A 20,278-nucleotide genomic window follows, 5' to 3' on the forward strand; every position below is an offset into this window, starting at 1 on the left:
CACTATGAAAGGCCGCAGCGTACTGCGAATTCTAAGACCTAGACGAACTTATTCTTGACCACATCATATGCAGTGTGTGGGACATTAATTTACAGAGAAGGTTACTTGGCAAATCTAACCTCACTCTACAAATTGCCTTGGATGAAGCCAGGACATCAGAATCGGCCATCAAGTCAACAGAAACCCTGCAGCACCAAAGCACTCCTCAAGACATGCGAAAGAACACATGAGTACATCGCGACGCTGCAGAGGCCGAGAGCTCAGAAGGTGAAGAAGATGACAGCTGCTGCATGCGCAATAGCTGCGCCAAGCCGGCACACAAATTCGAACCACGATTCCCACATTTCGTTAGCTGCGGAGGAGACCATGCCCAATCGGCTTGCCGTTTCCATGGCGCTATCTGCCAGGGCTGTGAGTGAAATGGGCACATCGCCAAAGTTTGCAGAAGCGAGCATCCCACGAGGACCTGGCAGCCAAGAGTCCCTTCGGGGAGAGGGGGCGGTCTAGAAGTTTAATAAATTAATTAAGAAGCCGATCTAACCGCCAGCAGAGGCCCAACCAAGGGGCATGGCAGAAGCCACCATGGTGCTCAGAGGGTGACACCAGAGTCACCTACCTCACCTCAATCGGCCAAGTCCGCACTATACGGCCAAAAAAGCTGAAGGTCACAGTCCTCATCGAGGGCTCTCCACGCAAAATGGAGATCGACACGGGGTCATCACTGACCATCATGCCATGGTCCATGCTCAAACGGGCTATTCCTAGCCTGAAGAAGCAGCATCTACGCACTCCTGACATCCGCCTTTGCGATTACGAGGGGAACCGAGTTCCCATCGTGGGCCAGGGCACCTTCTGGGTGTAATTCAAGAAATACAGCAGCCATCTCCCAGTGATGGTGGTCAATGGCAACCTGCAGAGCCTTCTGGGGCTTGACTGGTTCGAAGCCCTGGGCCTAGAAGTGACCGGTATCAACCCTTTGAAAGATGAGAGCGCTGAAGCAATTTTTAAGGAGTTTGAGGACGTCTTCGGCACCTGTCTGGGTACGTATGTGGGGACTCCAATCTAATTAATTTGGACCCCAACATAGCCCCCATAAAGCTAAAACCCAGGAGAGTACCTTTCGCTGTCCGCCCAAAAATTGATCTGGAAAGCTCATAGGCCAGGGAATCCTAGAGCCGGTTGATCATGCATGCTGGGAGACCCCCATAGTGACATCTGTCAAATCTGATGGGTCTGGCCACATCTGCGTGGACTACAAATGCACAATCAATAAAGCGTTACAACAAAGCGCTTACCCTGTACCCATTGTACAGCATTTCTTTAGGCCCTGGTAAAGTATTCGCTAAATTGGACATGGCACAGGCATACCAACAATTGCCTGTAGATGGCACTACGGTGGAGGCCCAAACCATTGTGACGCACAGGGGTGCATTCAAATGTCACTGCCTGCAATTTGGAGTTAGTATCGCCCCTGGACTGTTCCAAAGCATCCTGGAATGGCTTTTGCAGGGGATTCCAGGAGTCGTCCCCTACTTTGACGACATCTTGGTATCGGCTGCAAATGAGGTGCAACTTTTCAAACATTTGCAAACTGTTTTGACCAGAATTCGAGACAAAGGCCTCAGTCTCAAAAAAGAAAAATGCAAAATTAACATGCCAAGGGTTGAATTCTTAGGGTACCTAATTGACAGCTCTGGGATTCACCCGACCACTAAAAAAATTCAAGCAATCCAGGACATCCCTACACCTCGCAATCAAACCGAGCTGCAGGCGTTCCTTGGGCTCCTTAATTTCTACAGCGTCTTTCTTAAACAGAAAGCCACCGTTGCTGAGCCCTTACATCGTCTCCTGGCGAAGAACGCAAAGTGGTCCTGGGGCAGAGCCAAGGCTGCCGCATTTGTCGTGGTAAAAAGACTTCTCTCAGCAGACACATTCCTGGTGCAGTACAGCCAGACCCTGCCACTGGTATTGACTTGTGATGCTTCCCCGTTTGGCATCGGAGCTGTCCTCAGCCACTGCATGCTCAATGGAACTAGGCTCCCATAGCCTATTATTCAAGGACCTTGTCTGCTGCTGAGCTGAACTACAGCCAGCTGGACCATGAGGCTTTGGCTGCAGTGGCTGCCTGCTGCCAGAACCACTTGTACACCCTACCCCCGAGACGCCAGTCCTCCTTATTGATTGCTTGGAGACTGGCCCTGTCTTGTCTAGTGACGTTGCTCGCCACTCTGCAAAAGACTCCACCATCAAACAAATTTTGAACTGGGTGTGGAAGGGGTGGCCCAAGGGGCCTGTTGTGTCTGATTTCAAAATGTACTATTGTAAGAGAGATGAATTGTCTGTTGTTAATGGCTGTTTGCTGTGGGGGAACCGAGTCGTCGTTCCACCCAAACTGCGCATTGCAGTATTAGAGGCTTTACATGTAGGACATCCTGGAATTGTCAGGATGAAGTCTTTGGCGAGGAGTTACATGTGGTGGCCTAACATGGACAGGGAGATCGAAGAATGGGTGGGTGGTTGTTTATCACAATAACTTGTTCCAAAATCCATTTGGATTCACTGAAATTTTATAATATATTTGCTTCAGCTTTCATAAGAGTATATCTTAGCTCTTCCTATAGTGTCTCATGGTTTTTTGTACATTAGGTAAATATACTTAGTCTCTTCTTTATGTTCATCCTATATCCTGACTTACATTATTCCACTCCTCCTGCTCCTTTCATGAATTTTCCGATCGTAACTTGATATATTTAACACAATTTATTGTCTGTTGTGTAGTTTGTACTTGGAACTATTTTGTCTGATAGGATGGCATTTACCCATCTTCTGTTGTCCATTATGTATTTGATTTGATTCCAGTGTTTGCATCTGCTGGTGTCCCTTTATAGAACCTGAGTTTATTTTGCTTGAAGCAGGCTTTGGCAATAAACAAATAATCTCTTCAGAAATCCCCATAAACCTTTCTCCTCCCTTATTTCATTGCTCAGTCCAAATGTTCCAGCGATTCCAGCTATCTCAATTTTCAAACTTTTGCTATGCAGTCACTGATTAATAGTACTCCATCTTTTCTTGATTGAGCACATATTACAATTTGTCACAAAATTCCTCAATGTCTTTCTCTATTGCATGCGCGCACACACACACGTATACACTGTGTGTGTGTGTGTAAAATTGATGTTCATTGGATATCCATTAATTCTAATTGATATCATCCTCTGCTTTTCCACATCTGCTTATGAAAGTTTCACTTTTTTCCTCAATAATACAGCAGTGTCTATCCAGTTTAGGTGTCTTTTTATTTGGCTCATGGAGACGCAGTGGCTCAGTGGCTAAGATGCTGAGCATGTCTATTAGAAGGTTGGCAGTTCAGTGGTTTGAATCACTAGTGCTGCATAATGGAGTGAGCTCCCGTTACTTGTCCCAGCTTCTGCCAACCTAGCAGTTCGAAAGCATGTAAAAAATACAAGTAGAACAATAGGGACCACTTTGGTGGGAAGGTAACAGCACTCCGTGTGCTTTTGGCGTTTAGTCATGCTGGCTATATGACTATGGAGACATCTTTGGACAGCTTAGAAATGGAAATGAGCACAGCCCCTTAGAGTTGGGAACGACTAGCATGTATGTGCGAGGGGAACCTTTATATTTACCTTTATTTGGCTCCCAGACTGATTTAAACATTTCAGCTATGTTTATGTGGGCTTTTTGGCAACAACACAGAAGTGGATTGTCATGGTATAATTTTGAAGTTGCTACTTCTGGGTGAATTAGATTCTTCTATACCTGCAGGATTTTACCTGTCCTTATGCTCTGGATTTCTTAGCTTCCCTCCACCTTTGAAATTAAAGGTGGAAGGATTCTACTCCTGATCCTATCAGGAGCTTTGACTGGCACTGCCACTACGGCAGTGTTTCTCAATCCCCCCCCCCCCCCCCGGTTGAAGAGGAATGGACTTCAACTAAATCTGGCTGGATAATTCTGGGAGTTGAAGTACATCCCTCTTAAAGTGGGCAGCAAGGTTGAAACACTGCTGTATAAGTTTGGAGGATTCTGAGTTCCTAAAGTAGTAATTCAACAAGAGACAATTTAATAATAGGGAAGTCATTTCTACAGGTAAAAATAAATCTTGATTTATATTTTCACCTGGTACATTTTTCAACTTCCATAGATATTCCAGATGGATGTATATTATTTATGTTCAAATAGTGACAAGCAATGGCAAAAACTAACTCAGAAAGTGATAAACATTTCTCTTGCATTGTTACTGTGGTAAAGTATAGAAGAGTTTACTCTTTTACTAAGCATGAATATATATAGAATAAAACCTAGGTTTGACAGAAGCAGAATATCATTACTCGTGTCTTTACAACAGTAGTACAGCTGGTGTCATAAATATTTGCAGTCTATGGCAAGATCTCATAGCAGTGATAAAGGTTTGATACTCAGGAGTAAACTGTCGCAGTTTGATGTCATGGCTGGATCACAACCCTGTTGGCATTTCCTCCTGGGAAAGAAAGACAAAGCTTCCATCTGCTGCAAAAAGGCAAAGCAAAACATCTGTTGGTGACATTAAGTGCTTTTCTGGCTATGTTCAGCACAACTTCAAAATGGAACTGTTCAGTTTTTATGAACAAGAAAACAAAAAGGTATAATTTCATGGGAAAGTATATCTATCTAAAACAGTTTCGTGAAAATGTAATTTTATGTAACATTTTTCCAGAATCATGGGTTTGCTGATTAGGCTTACCCCTCCCAATGTTGAGGAAACATAGACTAAAATCAAACATGTGTTTTATTCATTTTTAATTAAATTATTACCTCAACTGATGTTGTCAGTCTCAACTGTGAGACTGATGTTATGCAACGCGAGGTCCGTTGTCAATAAGGCCCCCCTCATCCACGATCTAATTTTGGAGGGGGTGCCGGACCTCGCAGGAATAACCGAGACCTGGTTGGGCCACGAGGGTGGTTTACCCCTCGTGGAAATGTGCCCGCCAGGTTATCGAGCATTTCACCAGCCTCCGGCCCAGGGAAGGGGCGGTGGGGTAGCAGTGATTATCCAGGAAGACTTAGAGCCGAGAGAGTTCACTGTGCCACAGACATCCGGGTGTGAGTCCCTTGTCGTGAGATGGGGCCCAGGGAGGCAGTTGGGCCTGCTGATAGTATACCTGGCTCCTCGCTATACGTCAGCGGCCCTGCCTGAACTCCTCGAGCTGATCTCATCGGTGGCGGTTGAGACCCCCAAACTGTTAGTGATGGGGGATTTTAATCTGCCGTCGATGGGAGAAGCGTCTGAGGGGGTTCGGGAGTTCATGGCTTCCATGACAGCCATGGACCTGACCCAGTTAATTCAGGGCCCTACTCACGAGGGAGGCCACACGCTGGACCTTGTCTTTGTCTCTGGCCAATGGACGAGTGATCTGGGAATAGGGGATCTAGCTATTATTCCCCTGTCATGGTCGGATCACTCACTTCTCCGGCTTGACTTCCCTGGTGCTACCCCCCACCGCGAGGAGGCGGAACCGGAAGGCATTAGATGGTTCCGCCCCAAGCGCATGATGGAACCAGATAGGTTCCAGACGGAGCTTGGGCCACCTCCTGTGGATCTGACCCGCCCTCGAGTAGAGGACCTGGTAGACGCATGGAACAGTGCGACTGCCGGGGCCCTAGACCGGGTGGCGCCTTTGCGGCCTCTCCTGCGGCGACGAACCACCCTGGCCCCTTGGTTTACTGAGGAGCTAAGGGTGATGAAACGCCACAAGAGACGCCTAGAGAGTCGTTGGAGATCCTCCCGTTCCGAATTTGACCGAGCACAGGCATGAGCCTATTTGAGGACGTACCTTGTGGCACTAAGAGCGGCCAAACGTCAATATTGTGCCGCTCTTATTGCGTCCGCAGATAACCGCCCTGCCGCCCTGTTTCTGGTGACCCGCTCCCTCTTGTTTGAGAGACCGCGGGAAGCCCCTTTACAGGGCAGAGCAGAGGAGTTTGGGAAATATCTACAGGACAAAGTCGCTCAAATCCGGATGGGATGGGCCCCTTTCAGTGGTCCAGTAGAGACGCCCGTGGCGAGTCTTGAGGGACCGCTTTGGGAGGAGTTTGACTCGGTTGCCATCGAGGATTTGGACAGGTTGCGTGGATGTCTGCGACCCACCACATGTTTATTGGACCCGTGTCCCTCCTGGCTTGTACTGGCATCCTGGGAGGTTACGCGCGACTGGCTCCTGGGCCTAGTGAACGCCTCGCTGGGTGAGGGATCTTTACCGGCTGCCTTGAAAGAGGCGGTGGTGAGGCCCCTGCTCAAGAAGCCTTCCCTGGACCCAACGGACCTAGCCAATTATCGTCCTGTCTCCAACCTTCCTTTCTTAGCGAAGGTTGTAGAGAATGTGGTGGTACAGCAGTTCCCACGTCACCTGGAGGAAAATGATTATCTAGACCCGTGCCAGTCCGGCTTCCGACCCGGGCACAGCACGGAGACGGCCTTGGTCGCATTGGTTGATGATCTCTGGAGGGCCAGAGATAGGGGTTGCTCCTCTATCCTGGTCCTATTAGATCTCTCGGCGGCGTTCGATACCATCGACCATGGTATCCTGTTGCACCGGCTAGAGGGGCTGGGAGTCAGGGGCACCGTTTTACGGTGGTTTGGCTCCTACCTCTCTGACCGGACGCAACGTGTGTTGGCAGGGGAGCAGAGTTCGACCCGGAGGTCACTCACATGTGGAGTGCCACAGGGATCGGTGCTCTCGCCTCTCCTGTTCAACACATACATGAAACCGCTGGGCGAGATCATCCGTGGCTTTGGGGTGGGATATCATCTGTATGCTGATGATACTCAGCTATACATTTCCACCCCGAACCACCCCAATGAGGCCGTCGAAATGATGTCCCGGTGTTTGGAGGCCGTACGGGTCTGGATGGATGGCAACCGACTAAAACTCAACCCTTCCAAGACGGAGTGGCTGTGGCTTCCGGCCTCCCGGTTCAACCAGGTGCTTCCATCTCTGGCCATTGGGGGCGTGCAACTAGCCCCCATGGAACAGGTGCGCAATTTGGGCGTCCTCCTAGATGCCCGGCTGTCCATGGATGACCATGTAACAGCCGTGGCTAGGGGGGCGTTCCATCAGGTCCGCCTGATGCGCCAATTGCGCCCCTTATTGGACCGGGATGCCCTACGCACAGTCACCCATGCGCTAGTGACGTCTCGCCTGGACTACTGCAATGCTCTCTACATGGGGCTTCCCTTGAGATGCACTCGGAGACTACAGTTGGTCCAGAACGCGGCCGCGCGGGTGATTATGGGGAGGTCTAGATACTCCCCTGTAACACCTCTCCTGCGCGAGCTGCACTGGCTTCCTGTGGTCTACCGAGTGCGTTTCAAGGTTTTGATTATGATCTTTAAAGCGCTTCATGGCAGAGGACCTAGTTACATGCAGGATCGCATCCTGCCCCACACATCCCTACGACCAATTCGCTCACACAGAGAGGGACTTCTCCGGGTGCCGTCCGCCAAACAGTGTCGGGGGGCGACATCCAGGAGCAGAGCCTTCTCTGTGATGGGCCCAGCCCTGTGGAATGACCTCCCCCGTGACATCAGGATTATTTCCGATCTCCGCTCCTTCCGTGTACAGTTGAAGACCCACCTCTTTCAATCATCCGGCCTGGCTCAACCGTAATCTTCTCATATTCCTCCTGACTGTCTTTTTTAAATTTTAAATTTTTATTGTATATTGGATTTTTTATTTGTTAATGGTTTTAATTTGTCTTAATGTTTTAATCTATTACCTCCTCCGTGCATGTATGTCTTTTGTATATATGTATGTTTATATATGTCTTGGTGTACGCCGCCCCGAGTCCTGCCCGGAAAGGGAGCGGCTAATAAATCCAAATTTATTATTATTATTATTAACTAAAGTTATAATTATACCTAACAGTCATCATATGGTAACCACATTTGAAGTTTAGGGGCAAAAAAGAATGTACTTTAAAAATTCAATATGGTGCAGAGAAAAATGTTTGCTCTTCTTCCTAGAACACATTTTGTCTGTCAGAGTGCAAAGTAATAGGTCCCCAATAGAATAAATGGGGATGAAGCAGTGCTCACCATTATGGGAGCAATCTTCTCCTAAGCCCCAAAGGAAAAAAAACATATTCAATTATTGAGTGAGGGACATCTAGAGGAATATATATTTATTGTATTAGTTTCTCTTACCTGAGAATATATTCCAAATAATGAAAACTCAACTGGCATAGAAATGCATCACAACAATTGGCGAAATGCAACAAACCAATATGTGAGATAAAAGGGTTTGGAACAGCTTCTCAGATCAACCCTTTCTTTGATAAATCAGGGTTTGTTCAGTCAATTTAGCTTTTATATATTATGTTTTGGTAAAGGAAGTAAAATCTCTCTTTGTCCAGGCAAGAATAAAATCTCGAGCAATCTCGGTCACGCTCGAGCTCCAAAATGCTGTCTGCATGCTTACTGGCCATTTTGTCTTGCCTCATTTCTGCTTATCAGAGGGCAGGAAGGGGCAAGACCAGGGGTGACCCAGGTTCTGGAGAACAGGTAGCGGAAATTTTGAGTAGTTCGGAGAACCGGCAAATACCACCTCTGGTTGGCCCCAGAGTGGGGTGGGAATGGAGATTTTGCAGTATCTTTGCCCTGGAGTGAGGTGGGAACGGATATTTTGCAGTATCTTTCCCAGCTACTGTAGGAGGGAGGCACTAGTAAACCCCTGCTTCCTCCTGACTACTGCAATGCCACCACTACTAATGTGCTTCCAAAAGTTGCTTTAACTAGTTTCTTCAAATTTTTATGGGTTTGGGATTCCTGTCCAGAAAAATGTTTGTACTTTAAAAAAAAAGATGGTATGCTTGGAGGGGGAAAAAAAGAAGCACCAGGACATAATTTTAAAACAATGAGAATCCCAATTAAACATTTGGTATAGGCACTTGAAAACTGAGACTAAGATTGGGAAGATTTTATTTTATTTATTTAGTTTGTCAAACATGTACAAGATAGTAGATATAAGGATGAACATGGGCAGAAACAAAGGAAATGAATACAAATAAATGGGGACAGTAGGACAGGGATGGTAGGCATGCTGGGGCGCTTATGCATGTCTCCTTTACGGATCTCTTAGGAATGGGGTGAGGTCCACAGTAGACAGTTTAAGGTTGAAGCTGTGATGGTTTGAGGATGTAACCAGCTGGGTTTTGACCACTCTGTTGGTGAAGTTGTATTTTCTGCAATCGAGTTTGGAGCTTTTTACCTTGAATTTGTATTGATTGTTTGCTTGTGTATTATTGAGGTTGAAGCTGAAGAAGTTGTTGACAGGTAAGAAGATGCATATAGAATTATTATAGGCCCTGAGAGAAGGGATAATTAGATTATTCTATTAGCCCTGCAGACTTGGTTGAAATCCCCCCCAATAATTGTTATTTAGTGAAAAGAAATTAACCTTTCATTTCCAAAAGGAACTTGACTGATTAAGATTGCAGTACAGGAAGAAAAGATTAAATCCCCTTCTCTATGCAATAAAATCCCTGATCAATTTGTCCCATCCTTATTTTTTAAAAATCCACACGGCTATGTCAAATAGGACTTAACATCATGTACAATCAGCCTTTGTCTATTGAATGTGCATAGAAATGCATATTCAAGAAGTAATACTGTAGAGAAGGTCAGAAAATCCTATGCAAGGATTCTCTATGGCATTTTCAAATGTAGGTTATTTTAATTCCTTTTTGTTGTTGCATGCATTCACTACTAAATCTGATTTATTTTTTGGAATGCATATTGAATATACTTTGAATCATTTGTTTATCAGGAAGCTTGAGAAGGCACAACTCCTGATTATGTATACATTTTAAGGACATTTAGTTGAACACACTATTTTCTGGTTTTTCCTCTGGATGACTAAAATCCATAGTAGAATACTATATCGGAGAGAATTGTATTAAGATTCTGGGTAAGCATTGGGAGGGGGGTTAAACCAATGTCATATCATCATACTAGTTTTACTTTTTCTATTTAATAGGGTTGCTGTGAATTAAGATATAATTCCAGAATTGTAACAGTTGCATGTTCTTGCAGGAGGGAGGGCGTCTTTCCCAAACAGCTAAGAGGCAAATCAGTCCTTGGCATGCAGAAAGAGGCCTAGGAAAGATCCTTCCTAAATCTTCACAGGATATGTGTGATAATTATGCAGAGTGTGCTTTAGTTTGGCAAGATTCCTGTCTATGGGTTAACAGGAATAAAGAAACTTCTCTGAGCAATTATTCATCATGTTTTTTCTCAGTTCCTTGAGCCTAATAAATTGTTATGTACCTAGTATCATAAAGGTGCATGGTTATTTTATTGAATAGCATCTAAAGCTATTAATAAAAATGTTAGTTTTTCACCTAAATATGGTTTTAAGCTTCAAAGTCATGCATGCCACAAAGCAAATCTGATGGGAGCATTAGAATAGGATCTCTCACTGTTTATTTTTCTTTTTATGAACAATGAAAGCCAGCGATGGCTCTCCTGATTGGGATTAGGATGGCAATGGTGTGGGAAGATTGATTTCATTCTTTACTTTGTTCTAATTTCAGGGAAATTTAGATCATCCAAAGTTCCTCTTTGTTTTATAGAAGAATATTACCCAAGAGAAATAACTATATGTTTTTCTGCCCATGGATAAAACTGAAGTTTATGAGATGATTTTACCTGAGACAATAGCCCAGGGAAAAATTATCTCTCCATTTCTAATTCTTGCTTTCTTTGCCTTCCCACATTCTATCCTCCATTTACTATTAAGATGTTGCAACTTAGATGATATTGCTCACAGCACTTTCCTAATGAAGTCTACACTGGTTTAAGAGTTCCTATTTGATAGCAGCAGATTATCTCTGATAGTTGGTGATGCTACTGCCAATGAATTGATTCATGCACACTGAAATAATAAAGAGGGGAACCAGCCTTGTAGCTGTAATTGACTAATTTTAACACAAAGTTTGAAAAAGTATCTATCACTTTTATAGGTAGAAACAAGTCATTGGAGACACTATCTAGAGTGGTTGCTGGAGTTGAACTATTCAGTGATATCTTCCTACTTTGCCAGCCATGCTCAGTGTAGAGGGCATGCTGTTCAAGTGAAAGGTCAAAGGTACAATTTGCAGGCTTCTCTATAGAATTAAATAAAACAATACGTTGTCAGGCAGAAAATCATCAGAAAAGAAATATGATGTAAAAAATTACTATGTGCCATATTCTATCTCCGGATGACATAGTTCATTTAATGGTAATAATTATTTAAAGACTGCATTGTAATTATAACTAAGGGTTATATAAGGCTATTGATATCATTGATACATTTATTTTCTAGTAATATATTCTTTCTTTTCTCTCCACATTTAGGTAGAAATCACAAACGATGTACAATCCTTGTTACTCATCATGCTGGCTGTCATGTTAGCAAAAATGGTTGGCGACTGGTTTAACATGTCTTTGTACAGTTCTTTACTGAAATTAAAAAGCATACCATATCTAGATGTTGAACCATTTGTTTACCAGAATAAAAATGGGTGAGTGTTTCCCCCCCCCAAACATACATTTTAAATGAAATCTGGGAAAGTGGTGGATCAAATGACCATACAATGGGTGGTGTGCCTTACTCAGTCGTGTTTTCAGCATTAAACATCAGATGACATTTTGTGTGACTTCTGATCTGAAATTTGTTGTAGAGCTGAAACATATTTAATTTAAATTATAATAGTGTCAAAAATATTTTGGGATATATGTGTGCAATACTGTATATAATTACTGTCAATAACATTGGGTGGGTGGAAACATGGAAAAAAGTTGCAGAAAAAATAGGCCATTTGGAGACAACAATGAATGAGAACAGTAAATATTTAACAAGCATCTGTATGGAAGACCAATATGGCACATATGGCTATTGAATTTAAGACTCACTAATATCTTAGCTTTAACATTCTTTATATTTTTAGAATTAATTTACAATGCAATACAATACAATAGCAGAGATGGAAGGGACCTTGGAGGTCTTCTAGTCCAACCCCCTGCCTAGGCAGGAAACCCTATACCATTTCTGACAAATGGCTATCCAACATCTTAAAGACTTCCCCTGTTGGAGCATTCAAAACTTCTAGAAGGCAAGCTGTTCCACTGATTAATTGTTCTAACTATCAGGAAATTTCTCCTCAGTTCTAAGTTGCTTCTCTCCTTGATTAGTTTCCACCCATTGCTTCTTGTTCTACCCTCAGGTTCCTTGGAGAATAGTTTGACTCCCTCTTCTTTGTGGCAACCCCTAAGATATTGGAACACTGCTATCATGTCTCCCCTAGTCCTTCTTTCTATTAAACTGGACATACCCAGTTCCTGCAACCGTTCTTCATATGTTTTAGTCTCCAGTCCCCTAATCATCTTTGTTGCTCTTCTCTGCACTCTTTCTAGAGTCTCCACATCTTTTCTACATCGTGGTGACCAAAACTGAATGCAGTATTCCAAGTGTGGCCTTACCAAGGCATTATAAAGTGGTATTAACACTTCACGTGATCTTGATTCTATCCCTCTGTTTATTCAGCCTAGAACTGTGTTGGATTTTTTGGCAGCTGCTGCACACTGCTGGTTCATATTTAAATGGTTGTCCACTAGACTCCAAGATCCCTTTCACACTGACTACTGTTGGGCAAGGTACCACCTATACTGTACCTGTGCATTTCATTTTTGTTGCCTAAATGTAGAACCTTACTCTTTTCACCATTGAATTTCATTTTATTAGATAGTGCCCAATGTTTAAGTTTGTCAAGATCCTTCTGTATCTTTAGTCTATGTTCTGGAGTGTTGGCTATTCTTGCCAGCTTGGTGTCATCTGAAAATTTGATGAGTTCCCCATTTATTCCCTCATCCAAATCATTGATGAAGATGTTGAAGAGTACTGGGCCCAAAACAGAACCTTGGGGTACGAATCTATCTGGTGGTGCTGCTGTCCAAACCACATTCTTCTACTTTATCTAGTAGTAGGTTATGGTCTACCTTATCAAATGCCTTACTGAAGTCCAAATAAAGTATATCGACGGCATTCCTCTGGTCCACTAATTTTGTCACATTATCAAAGAATGCAATAAGATTAGTCTGGCATGATCTGTTTTTGACAAACCCATGTTGGCTTTTGGCTATTACTTTGTTTGCTTCTAGGTGTTCGCTAATTCATTGCTTGATTATCTTTCCCAGAATCTTTCCTGGTATTAGGGTCAGGCTGATAGGTCTGTAGTTTCCTGGATCTGTTTTTTTCCCTTTTTTGAAGATGGGAACCACATCAGCTCTTTTCCAGTCCTTTGGCAGTTCCCCGGTGCTCCAGGATCTCTGAAAGATATAGTTCAGTGGTTCTGATATCTCGTCTGCCAGTTCCTTCAGAACCCTGGGGTGCAATCCATCCAGTCCTGGTGATTTGAACTTGTCTAGGGTAGACAGGTGCTCACTTACCATTTTCTTCCCTATTTCGACTTGTGTTCCTAATCTGATTTTTGTGGTGCTGTTTTTTATAGTTTGGACTGTTTTATCCCTTTGTGTAAAGACAGATGCAAAACATGAGTTAAATAGTTCTGCTTTCTCCCTGTTGCTTGTCACCTTCTTGCCACTTTCTCCCAGCAATGGACCAATTGTTTCCTTAACTTTTTTCTTGTTTTTAACATGTTGGAAGAATCTTTTTTTGTTATTTTTTACTTTTGTGGTAAGCCTTTCTTCATTGTGAGCCTTAGCTTTCTTCACTTCATCTTTACAGGCTTGGGCTATTTGCTGATATTCTGCCTTCGTTATGCCCCCCCCTCCACTTTTTATACTTATCTTTTTTGTCTTTTTTGTCTTTTGTCTTGAAAATATTTTTGAAATAAGTGTTTAACAAGTCTTTCCGTACATATGCTAGTGGAAAAATGGCATTATTGATTTTCGTATTTATAATTAAAAATGGAAATAATTGATAAAGGATACAAGGTTTTGATGAAATGTTCAGCATGCCCACCAAGCCTGCCATGCCCACCAAGCCACGCCCACAGAACTGGTAGTAAAAAAAATGTGAATCCCACCACTTTTTTGATCCCACTAATACTTTCTAAGAGAGTTAGTTTGGTGTAGTGGTTAAGATACCAGGTTAGGAACAGGGAGATGGTTAGTTGTACCTTAGGTATAAAGCCAGATACATAACTTTGGACTATTTACTCTCACTCACTTCTACAAAGAAGGCAATGACAAAACACTTTTCTTATATCTTTCATATTTCTTAGAAAATTGAAAGAAGTAGTCCAGGTAGTTGCCAAGCCAGGTGACCAGTGGCTTGAAAGCTTCCTCTCCCTCTCTCTCTCTCTCTTTCACCTCCTCCCTTCACATCTTTGAAAGGGGCCAATTTTCTTCTGACATGCTCTCTGGTGCCAACAACTGCAGTAGTAGTTTAATGGCAAAAAGACCTGGCATCACTTACATTAAGAACCTTGAGGCAAAGTAACCCAGCAAATTAGCCATCTGACTCTTAGGATGGTGCCTCAGGGTGGGTCAGAAATCAAGATCTCTATGATATTGGAGGTTTTTCTACTCCTTCAGTGGCCAATCTAGTGTGCTTTGCCTTAGCCTCAAAGATATAACTATCTATGCCCAAATCTTGCTGAGGCTACCTAATACCGCCATGCCCATATAACTAAATGGGAGTCTTCAACCCAACCAGAATGCACACAGAGCCTGCTGTTGGAAATACCTTTCACTGGGTCTCCCTTCAGTATACAATAGTACCATTCATTCAAACATACAATATTAAGAATTATTCCTACAACATAATATTGCAAGCCATCTACCCCTACTTTTTCAAATCTAGATGGCAACAACTCTCTGTCCCACCACAGTTGGGGACAATCTGGTTACTACTGGAGACATTTCTAGGTAAGCCCATGGCAGATGATTAGGGCCAAGATGATACATTGGGAGGAAAGGGGGGAATATGTCCCCAATCTCACTCTTGGTGCCCAATTTCAAGTGACCGCAAACTCATAGACCTTTTCTTATCTTCCATCAATGGCAATATGCTCTACCAAGCAGCAAGCTGTTCAAGTTCACTTATTCAGTAGGTCTATTGCCTGTCCCAATATAAGACCATTCACTCAAGTCCTATATTCAGGTCCTCTGTAACAAATTCCAATGGGTTGCAGCTCTCAGTTAGAAGGCTATAACTGATTGGCCAAGACTTTATTGGCCTTGAATAGTATCTTGTCCTATTTCCATATTTTTTATAATCACATATTTATTTATTTATTCAATTTATAAGTCGCTCCCTCTCCACGAAGGGACTCGGGGCGGCGTACAATTAAATACACAAGCATATGGCACAGGAGGAGGTATATACATAAAAAACATTTTACAGTTCATAAATAACAATAGCCACAGAGTTAAAAGACAGTAACAATAAAGTTAAAAACAATTAAAATACCCTAAAATTTAGAATTTACAATTTAAAATTGCCAGGGGGATTAGAGAATAAAGTTCTAATTAAGCCAGGCCGGCTAGTTGGAACAGGTGGGTCTTGAGTTTCTTGCAGAAGGAGCGGAGATCAGTAGTTGTCCTAATGTCGGGGGGGAGGTCATTCCAGAGGGCTGGGCCCATCACAGAGAAGGCCCTACTCCTGGGCGCCACCCTCTGGCACTGCTTAGTGGACGGCACCCGGAGGAGTCCCTCTCTGTGTGAGCGAATTGGTCGCAGGGATGTATGGGGCAGGATGCGATCCCGCAGGTAACTAGGTCCTGTACCATGGAGCGCTTTAAAGATGGTAATCAATACCTTGAAACGCACCCGGTAGACCACAGGAAGCCAGTGCAGCTTGCGCAGGAGAGGTGTTACATGGGAGTATCTCGTACTCCCCATAATTGCCCGCGCGGCTGCATTCTGGACCAACTGTAGTCCCCGGGTGCATCTCAAGGGGAGCCCCATGTAGAGAGCATTGCAGTAGTCCAGGCGGGACGTCACCAGCGCATGAGTGACTGTGCGAAGGGCATCCCGGTCCGATAGGGGGCGCAATTGGCGCACCAGGCGAACCTGGTGGAACGCCCCCCTTGCCACGGCTGCCACATGGTCATCCATAGACAGCCGGGCATCTAGGAGGACGCCCAAATTGCGCACCCGCTCCACGGGGGCCAGTTGCTCTCCCCCAATGGCCAGCTATGGAATCCACTGGTTGAACCGGGGGTCCGGTAGCCACAGCCACTCCATCTTGGAGGGGTTGAGCTTAAGTCTGTTGTCTCCCATCCAGACCCGTACGGCTTCCAAACACCGGGACATCATTTCGACGGCCTCGTTGGGGTGGTTCGGGGTGGAGATGTACAGCTGCGTATCGTCAGCATACATATGGTATCCCACCCCAAAACCACGGATGATCTCACCCAGCGGCTTCATATATGTGTTGAACAGGAGGGGCGAGAGGACCGATCCCTGCGGCACCCCACAAGTGAGCGGCCTCAGGGTCGACTTCTGCTCCCCTGCCAACACACATTGCGTCCGGTCGGAGAGGTAGGAGCAGAACCACCGCAAAACGGTGCCCCTTACCCCCAGCCCCTCCAGCCGGCGCAATAGGATACCATGGTCGATGGTATCAAAAGCCGCTGAGAGATCTAATAGGACCACGATAGAGGAACAGCCCCTATCTCTGGCCCTCCAGAGATCATCTACCAACGCGACCAAGGCCGTCTCTGTGCTGTGCCCGGGTCGGAAGCCGGACTGGCGTGGGTCTAGATAATCAGTTTCCTCCAGGTGACGTGGGAACTGTTGGGCCACCACACTCTCTACAACCTTCGCTAAGAAGGGAAGGTTGGAGATGGGACGATAATTAGCTAGCTCAGTTGGGTCCAGAGAAGGCTTCTTGAGTAAGGGTCTCACAACCGCCTCTTTCAAGGTGGCCGGTAGGGACCCCTCACTCAACGAAGCGTTCACTAGTCCCAAGAGCCAGCCTCGTGTAACCTCCCAGGATGCCAGTACAAGCCAGGAGGGACACAGGTCCAATAAACATGTGGTGGCTCGCAGTCGCCCACGCAACCTGTCCAAATCATCGGTGGCAACAGAGTCAAACTCCTCCCAGAATGGTCTCTCAAGACTTGCCTCGGACGTCCCCCCTAGATCACTGAGGGGGACCCATTCCCTTTGGATTTGAGCGATTTTATCCTGCAGATATCCCCCAAATTCCTCTGCCCTGCCCTGCAAGGGGGCTTCCCGCGGCCTCTGTGACAGGAGGGAGCGGGTCACCCGAAACAGGGCGGCAGGGCGGTTGTCTGCGGACGCAATAAGAGCGGCACAATGTCGGCGTTTGGCCACTTAATGCCACAAGGTATGTCCTTAGGTAGGTTCTTACCTGTGTTCGGTCAAATTCGGAACGGGAGGATCTCCATCTGCTCTCCAGGCGTCTCTTGTGGCGTTTCATCGCCCTTAGCTCCTCGGTAAACCAAGGAGCCAGGGTGGTTCGTTGCCACAGGAGAGGCCGCAAAGGCGCAACCCGGTCTAAGGCCCCCGGCGGCCGCACTATTCCATGCGGCTACCAGGTCCTCCATCCGGGAGCGGGTCCACAATGGCTCAGTGTTATAATTAAAAGTGACTTAGAATGTAATGAATGATGGCACTCCTTTTTTTTTGAGGAGGAATAGGAACATATATGTATGTTCTTCTGTCTCTCTGCTCTTTTGTGGAATAGATATACATTGAACTGCTCTTTCTTTGTACTCTGAGATGAGAAAAAGGCAATGTATTCATCGTGGTTTGTTTTCAGCCAAGTTTGACTGATTCCCCAGATTGAAAGTCTCAAATGTTGAGTATGCTTTCCATTAATAAACAATGAACAAGAAAGGCTGTTTTTCTTATTGCATAGTGTAGTTATTCACTTTTGTGTGCAAATATTTATTTCTGATCACATGGGCTTTTATGTTTTAAATTTTGGCTGATTGAGATGAATGTAAGTAAAAAGGATGCTCTTTGACTTCTACTTATGTTGCATTACTAGCTATAAACTAGCAGGCTGGAATGCTCAGAGTTGCTAGGTGCCAAGAAGTGCCTTTTAATAAGGGCAAGAGTTCTTGAACACATCCACAACTTGGCAGAGCTTCTTGCTTTTATAAACCCCTGTACACTTCAAGAGAAAATATCTTACATCTAGCACTTTAATGCGATAAGGTCAGTTAAAGACTTGAGTCAGTCTGATGCTTAGTCTGTTCTAGTTTAACATTACTTCTGTCAAAGCTTTCACTGGAGATTTCTGCCTGCCATACCACATAATACCGCTGATGAGCTGATAAAGCTGAAGCCAAGAATTCTGTAGCCTGCTGTAGCCATTGCACATTGTTTTAAATAAAAACAGGATGGCATTATATTGAATAGTTGATTTTATTGCATACTTGTCAAATTTCCTCTTCCACAATGTAATATGGACTTTGAAAATTGGAATGTATGCATATTTATAATTGATGGAATTAGTGCATAGAAAAATTACTTTGAAACATTTTAGGTGGGAATCTGTCACCTGAAAGTTCAATGTAAATTATGTCTGAAATAATTCCAATTTTTCTAGGGTGATTTGGGTATTTTTTTCCCAGTGAGTTTGAGAGAAGTGTGTAGATCTGAGGTACGAGGTTGTACATTTTGGCAATCTCATGAGATTAAAGATGAAAAATAAGACAGAAGAAATGCCCGCTAGAATACCCATATTTTAATTGTGATATAGTAAATCCTAGAAGTTGCTTGTTGAACAATCATATGACAATCAGTTTTAAATTTTGATGATTCTAATAGGATGATGAATTGCCCTATAAATCCTATTGAAGAGCAGAGTACAATTCAAGTTAACAACATTTTTAAAAAACCCCACATCTTATTTATTAAAGTTATTAATAGTTACATTCTCCAGGTAAAAGAAAACATTTTACAATACACTTTAGAACGCAATTTAATATCAGTAGCATAATAGCAATTTTCTCTACTTTTCCATCATGGAATATATCAAGAGCATATAGCAGTACACATGTATATACATATAACTGAAATGAATTGTTGGATCGGGTAATGGAAAGGCACACACAGGCTAATGGTAACAACAGCTCTTTATTAACTCAGTAGCAACTATGTACAATCCAGTGAAGGTTGAGTCTGACAGCAGTCCTTTTATAGGGAGCTGTCAGATCCTTCGACCAATGAGATTAAACCTCTGTTCCTGCCGGAATAGAGGACCTTGGTGGAAACCGCTATAGCTGAAGCTAGTATCTAACATGAATGATAAAAGAAACTGCATGAAGATTAGCATCACTATTTCATATTATACTTTAGGTTGTTCATGATACAATTTATTTAACTAATTAATTCATTAATTAATTTCCACAGACCACTTGCGGAAGCCCTATCTTTGGTTTGGGATCTGCCTATCTAGACCATCCTTCACATAATACATTAAACCCTATATCCTCTTTTCTTCTGCCTGTGGGGTTTCATGTCTACTTTTTACCTAATCCAGTAATGTACGACAAGAACATTCTTTCTTAGTACTTGAACAATACACCAGCAAAAGCTCAGCAGATGCTGTAGCCAAAACTGTTATTCTTTATGGGTATTTGTGTTGTATTAAAACACTCCCTCCTACTATACTGATTTCTAAGTTTCCTATTTCTGATAAGCTTCATGAAATAAAATCTCTTCCATGTCTATTTTGCAGAACAAAGCTCAAGAGAGCAACATATGGAGTTCATATATTTTGTTTCAGGCTTATGGACTGCTTATGTATCCTCCATTCTTTTTGGGGGCTATTATAGATAATATGCAGAGAGCAACTGACTTCCTGCTGAGAGAGAAAAACAGAGGTTGAATCATTTCTATGTGCCAGAAAGAAGTTCATTGATCTCAGATGCGGTAGTTTGCAGGTGGTAGACACAGTGAATCTAGTTATTGGATGGGACAATCTACTAATTAGTTAAGGCTGTTCCAATATCTAGTCACCAGCTGGCAGACAAAAGAAATTACTGAGGTTTTCTGCTTAAAAACAACCAGATCATCCCACTGTGATAATGCAGACACCGATGGAGCTGGCTTATTATTATTTTTTAAACTGAGGTCTATTTATAAATGCAAAGATCTGTTGTATTTTAGGAATAATAACAATGTGATTCCTTTCTCCCCCTCTTTTCTGTCTGATATTTAATATTAGCAGCCAGAATCCTATTCCATATCTATTGGCATAATGGGAAAGCTGGAGAGGTTCAGATAATACCA

At 43.7% G+C, this 20,278-nt stretch overlaps 1 protein-coding gene across 1 annotated transcript in view; it reads left to right on the top strand.

Annotated features, from left to right (window-relative positions):
• Positions 1–20,278, top strand: part of LOC309392194 (chloride channel protein C-like) — a gene marked incomplete at its 5' end in the record, with an annotated part of 87,013 nt that overhangs the window by 42,706 nt on the left and 24,029 nt on the right. Inside the window, one exon of the mRNA XM_081953194.1 lies at positions 11,399–11,565. Within this exon, the coding sequence (XP_081809320.1) occupies positions 11,399–11,565 (167 nt within the window). The remainder of the gene's footprint in view (positions 1–11,398; positions 11,566–20,278) is intronic.

The sequence above is a fragment of the Natrix helvetica genome (assembly GCF_964273705.1).
Source record: "Natrix helvetica genome assembly, chromosome: 4".
NCBI classification, from domain to species: domain Eukaryota; kingdom Metazoa; phylum Chordata; class Lepidosauria; order Squamata; family Natricidae; genus Natrix; species Natrix helvetica.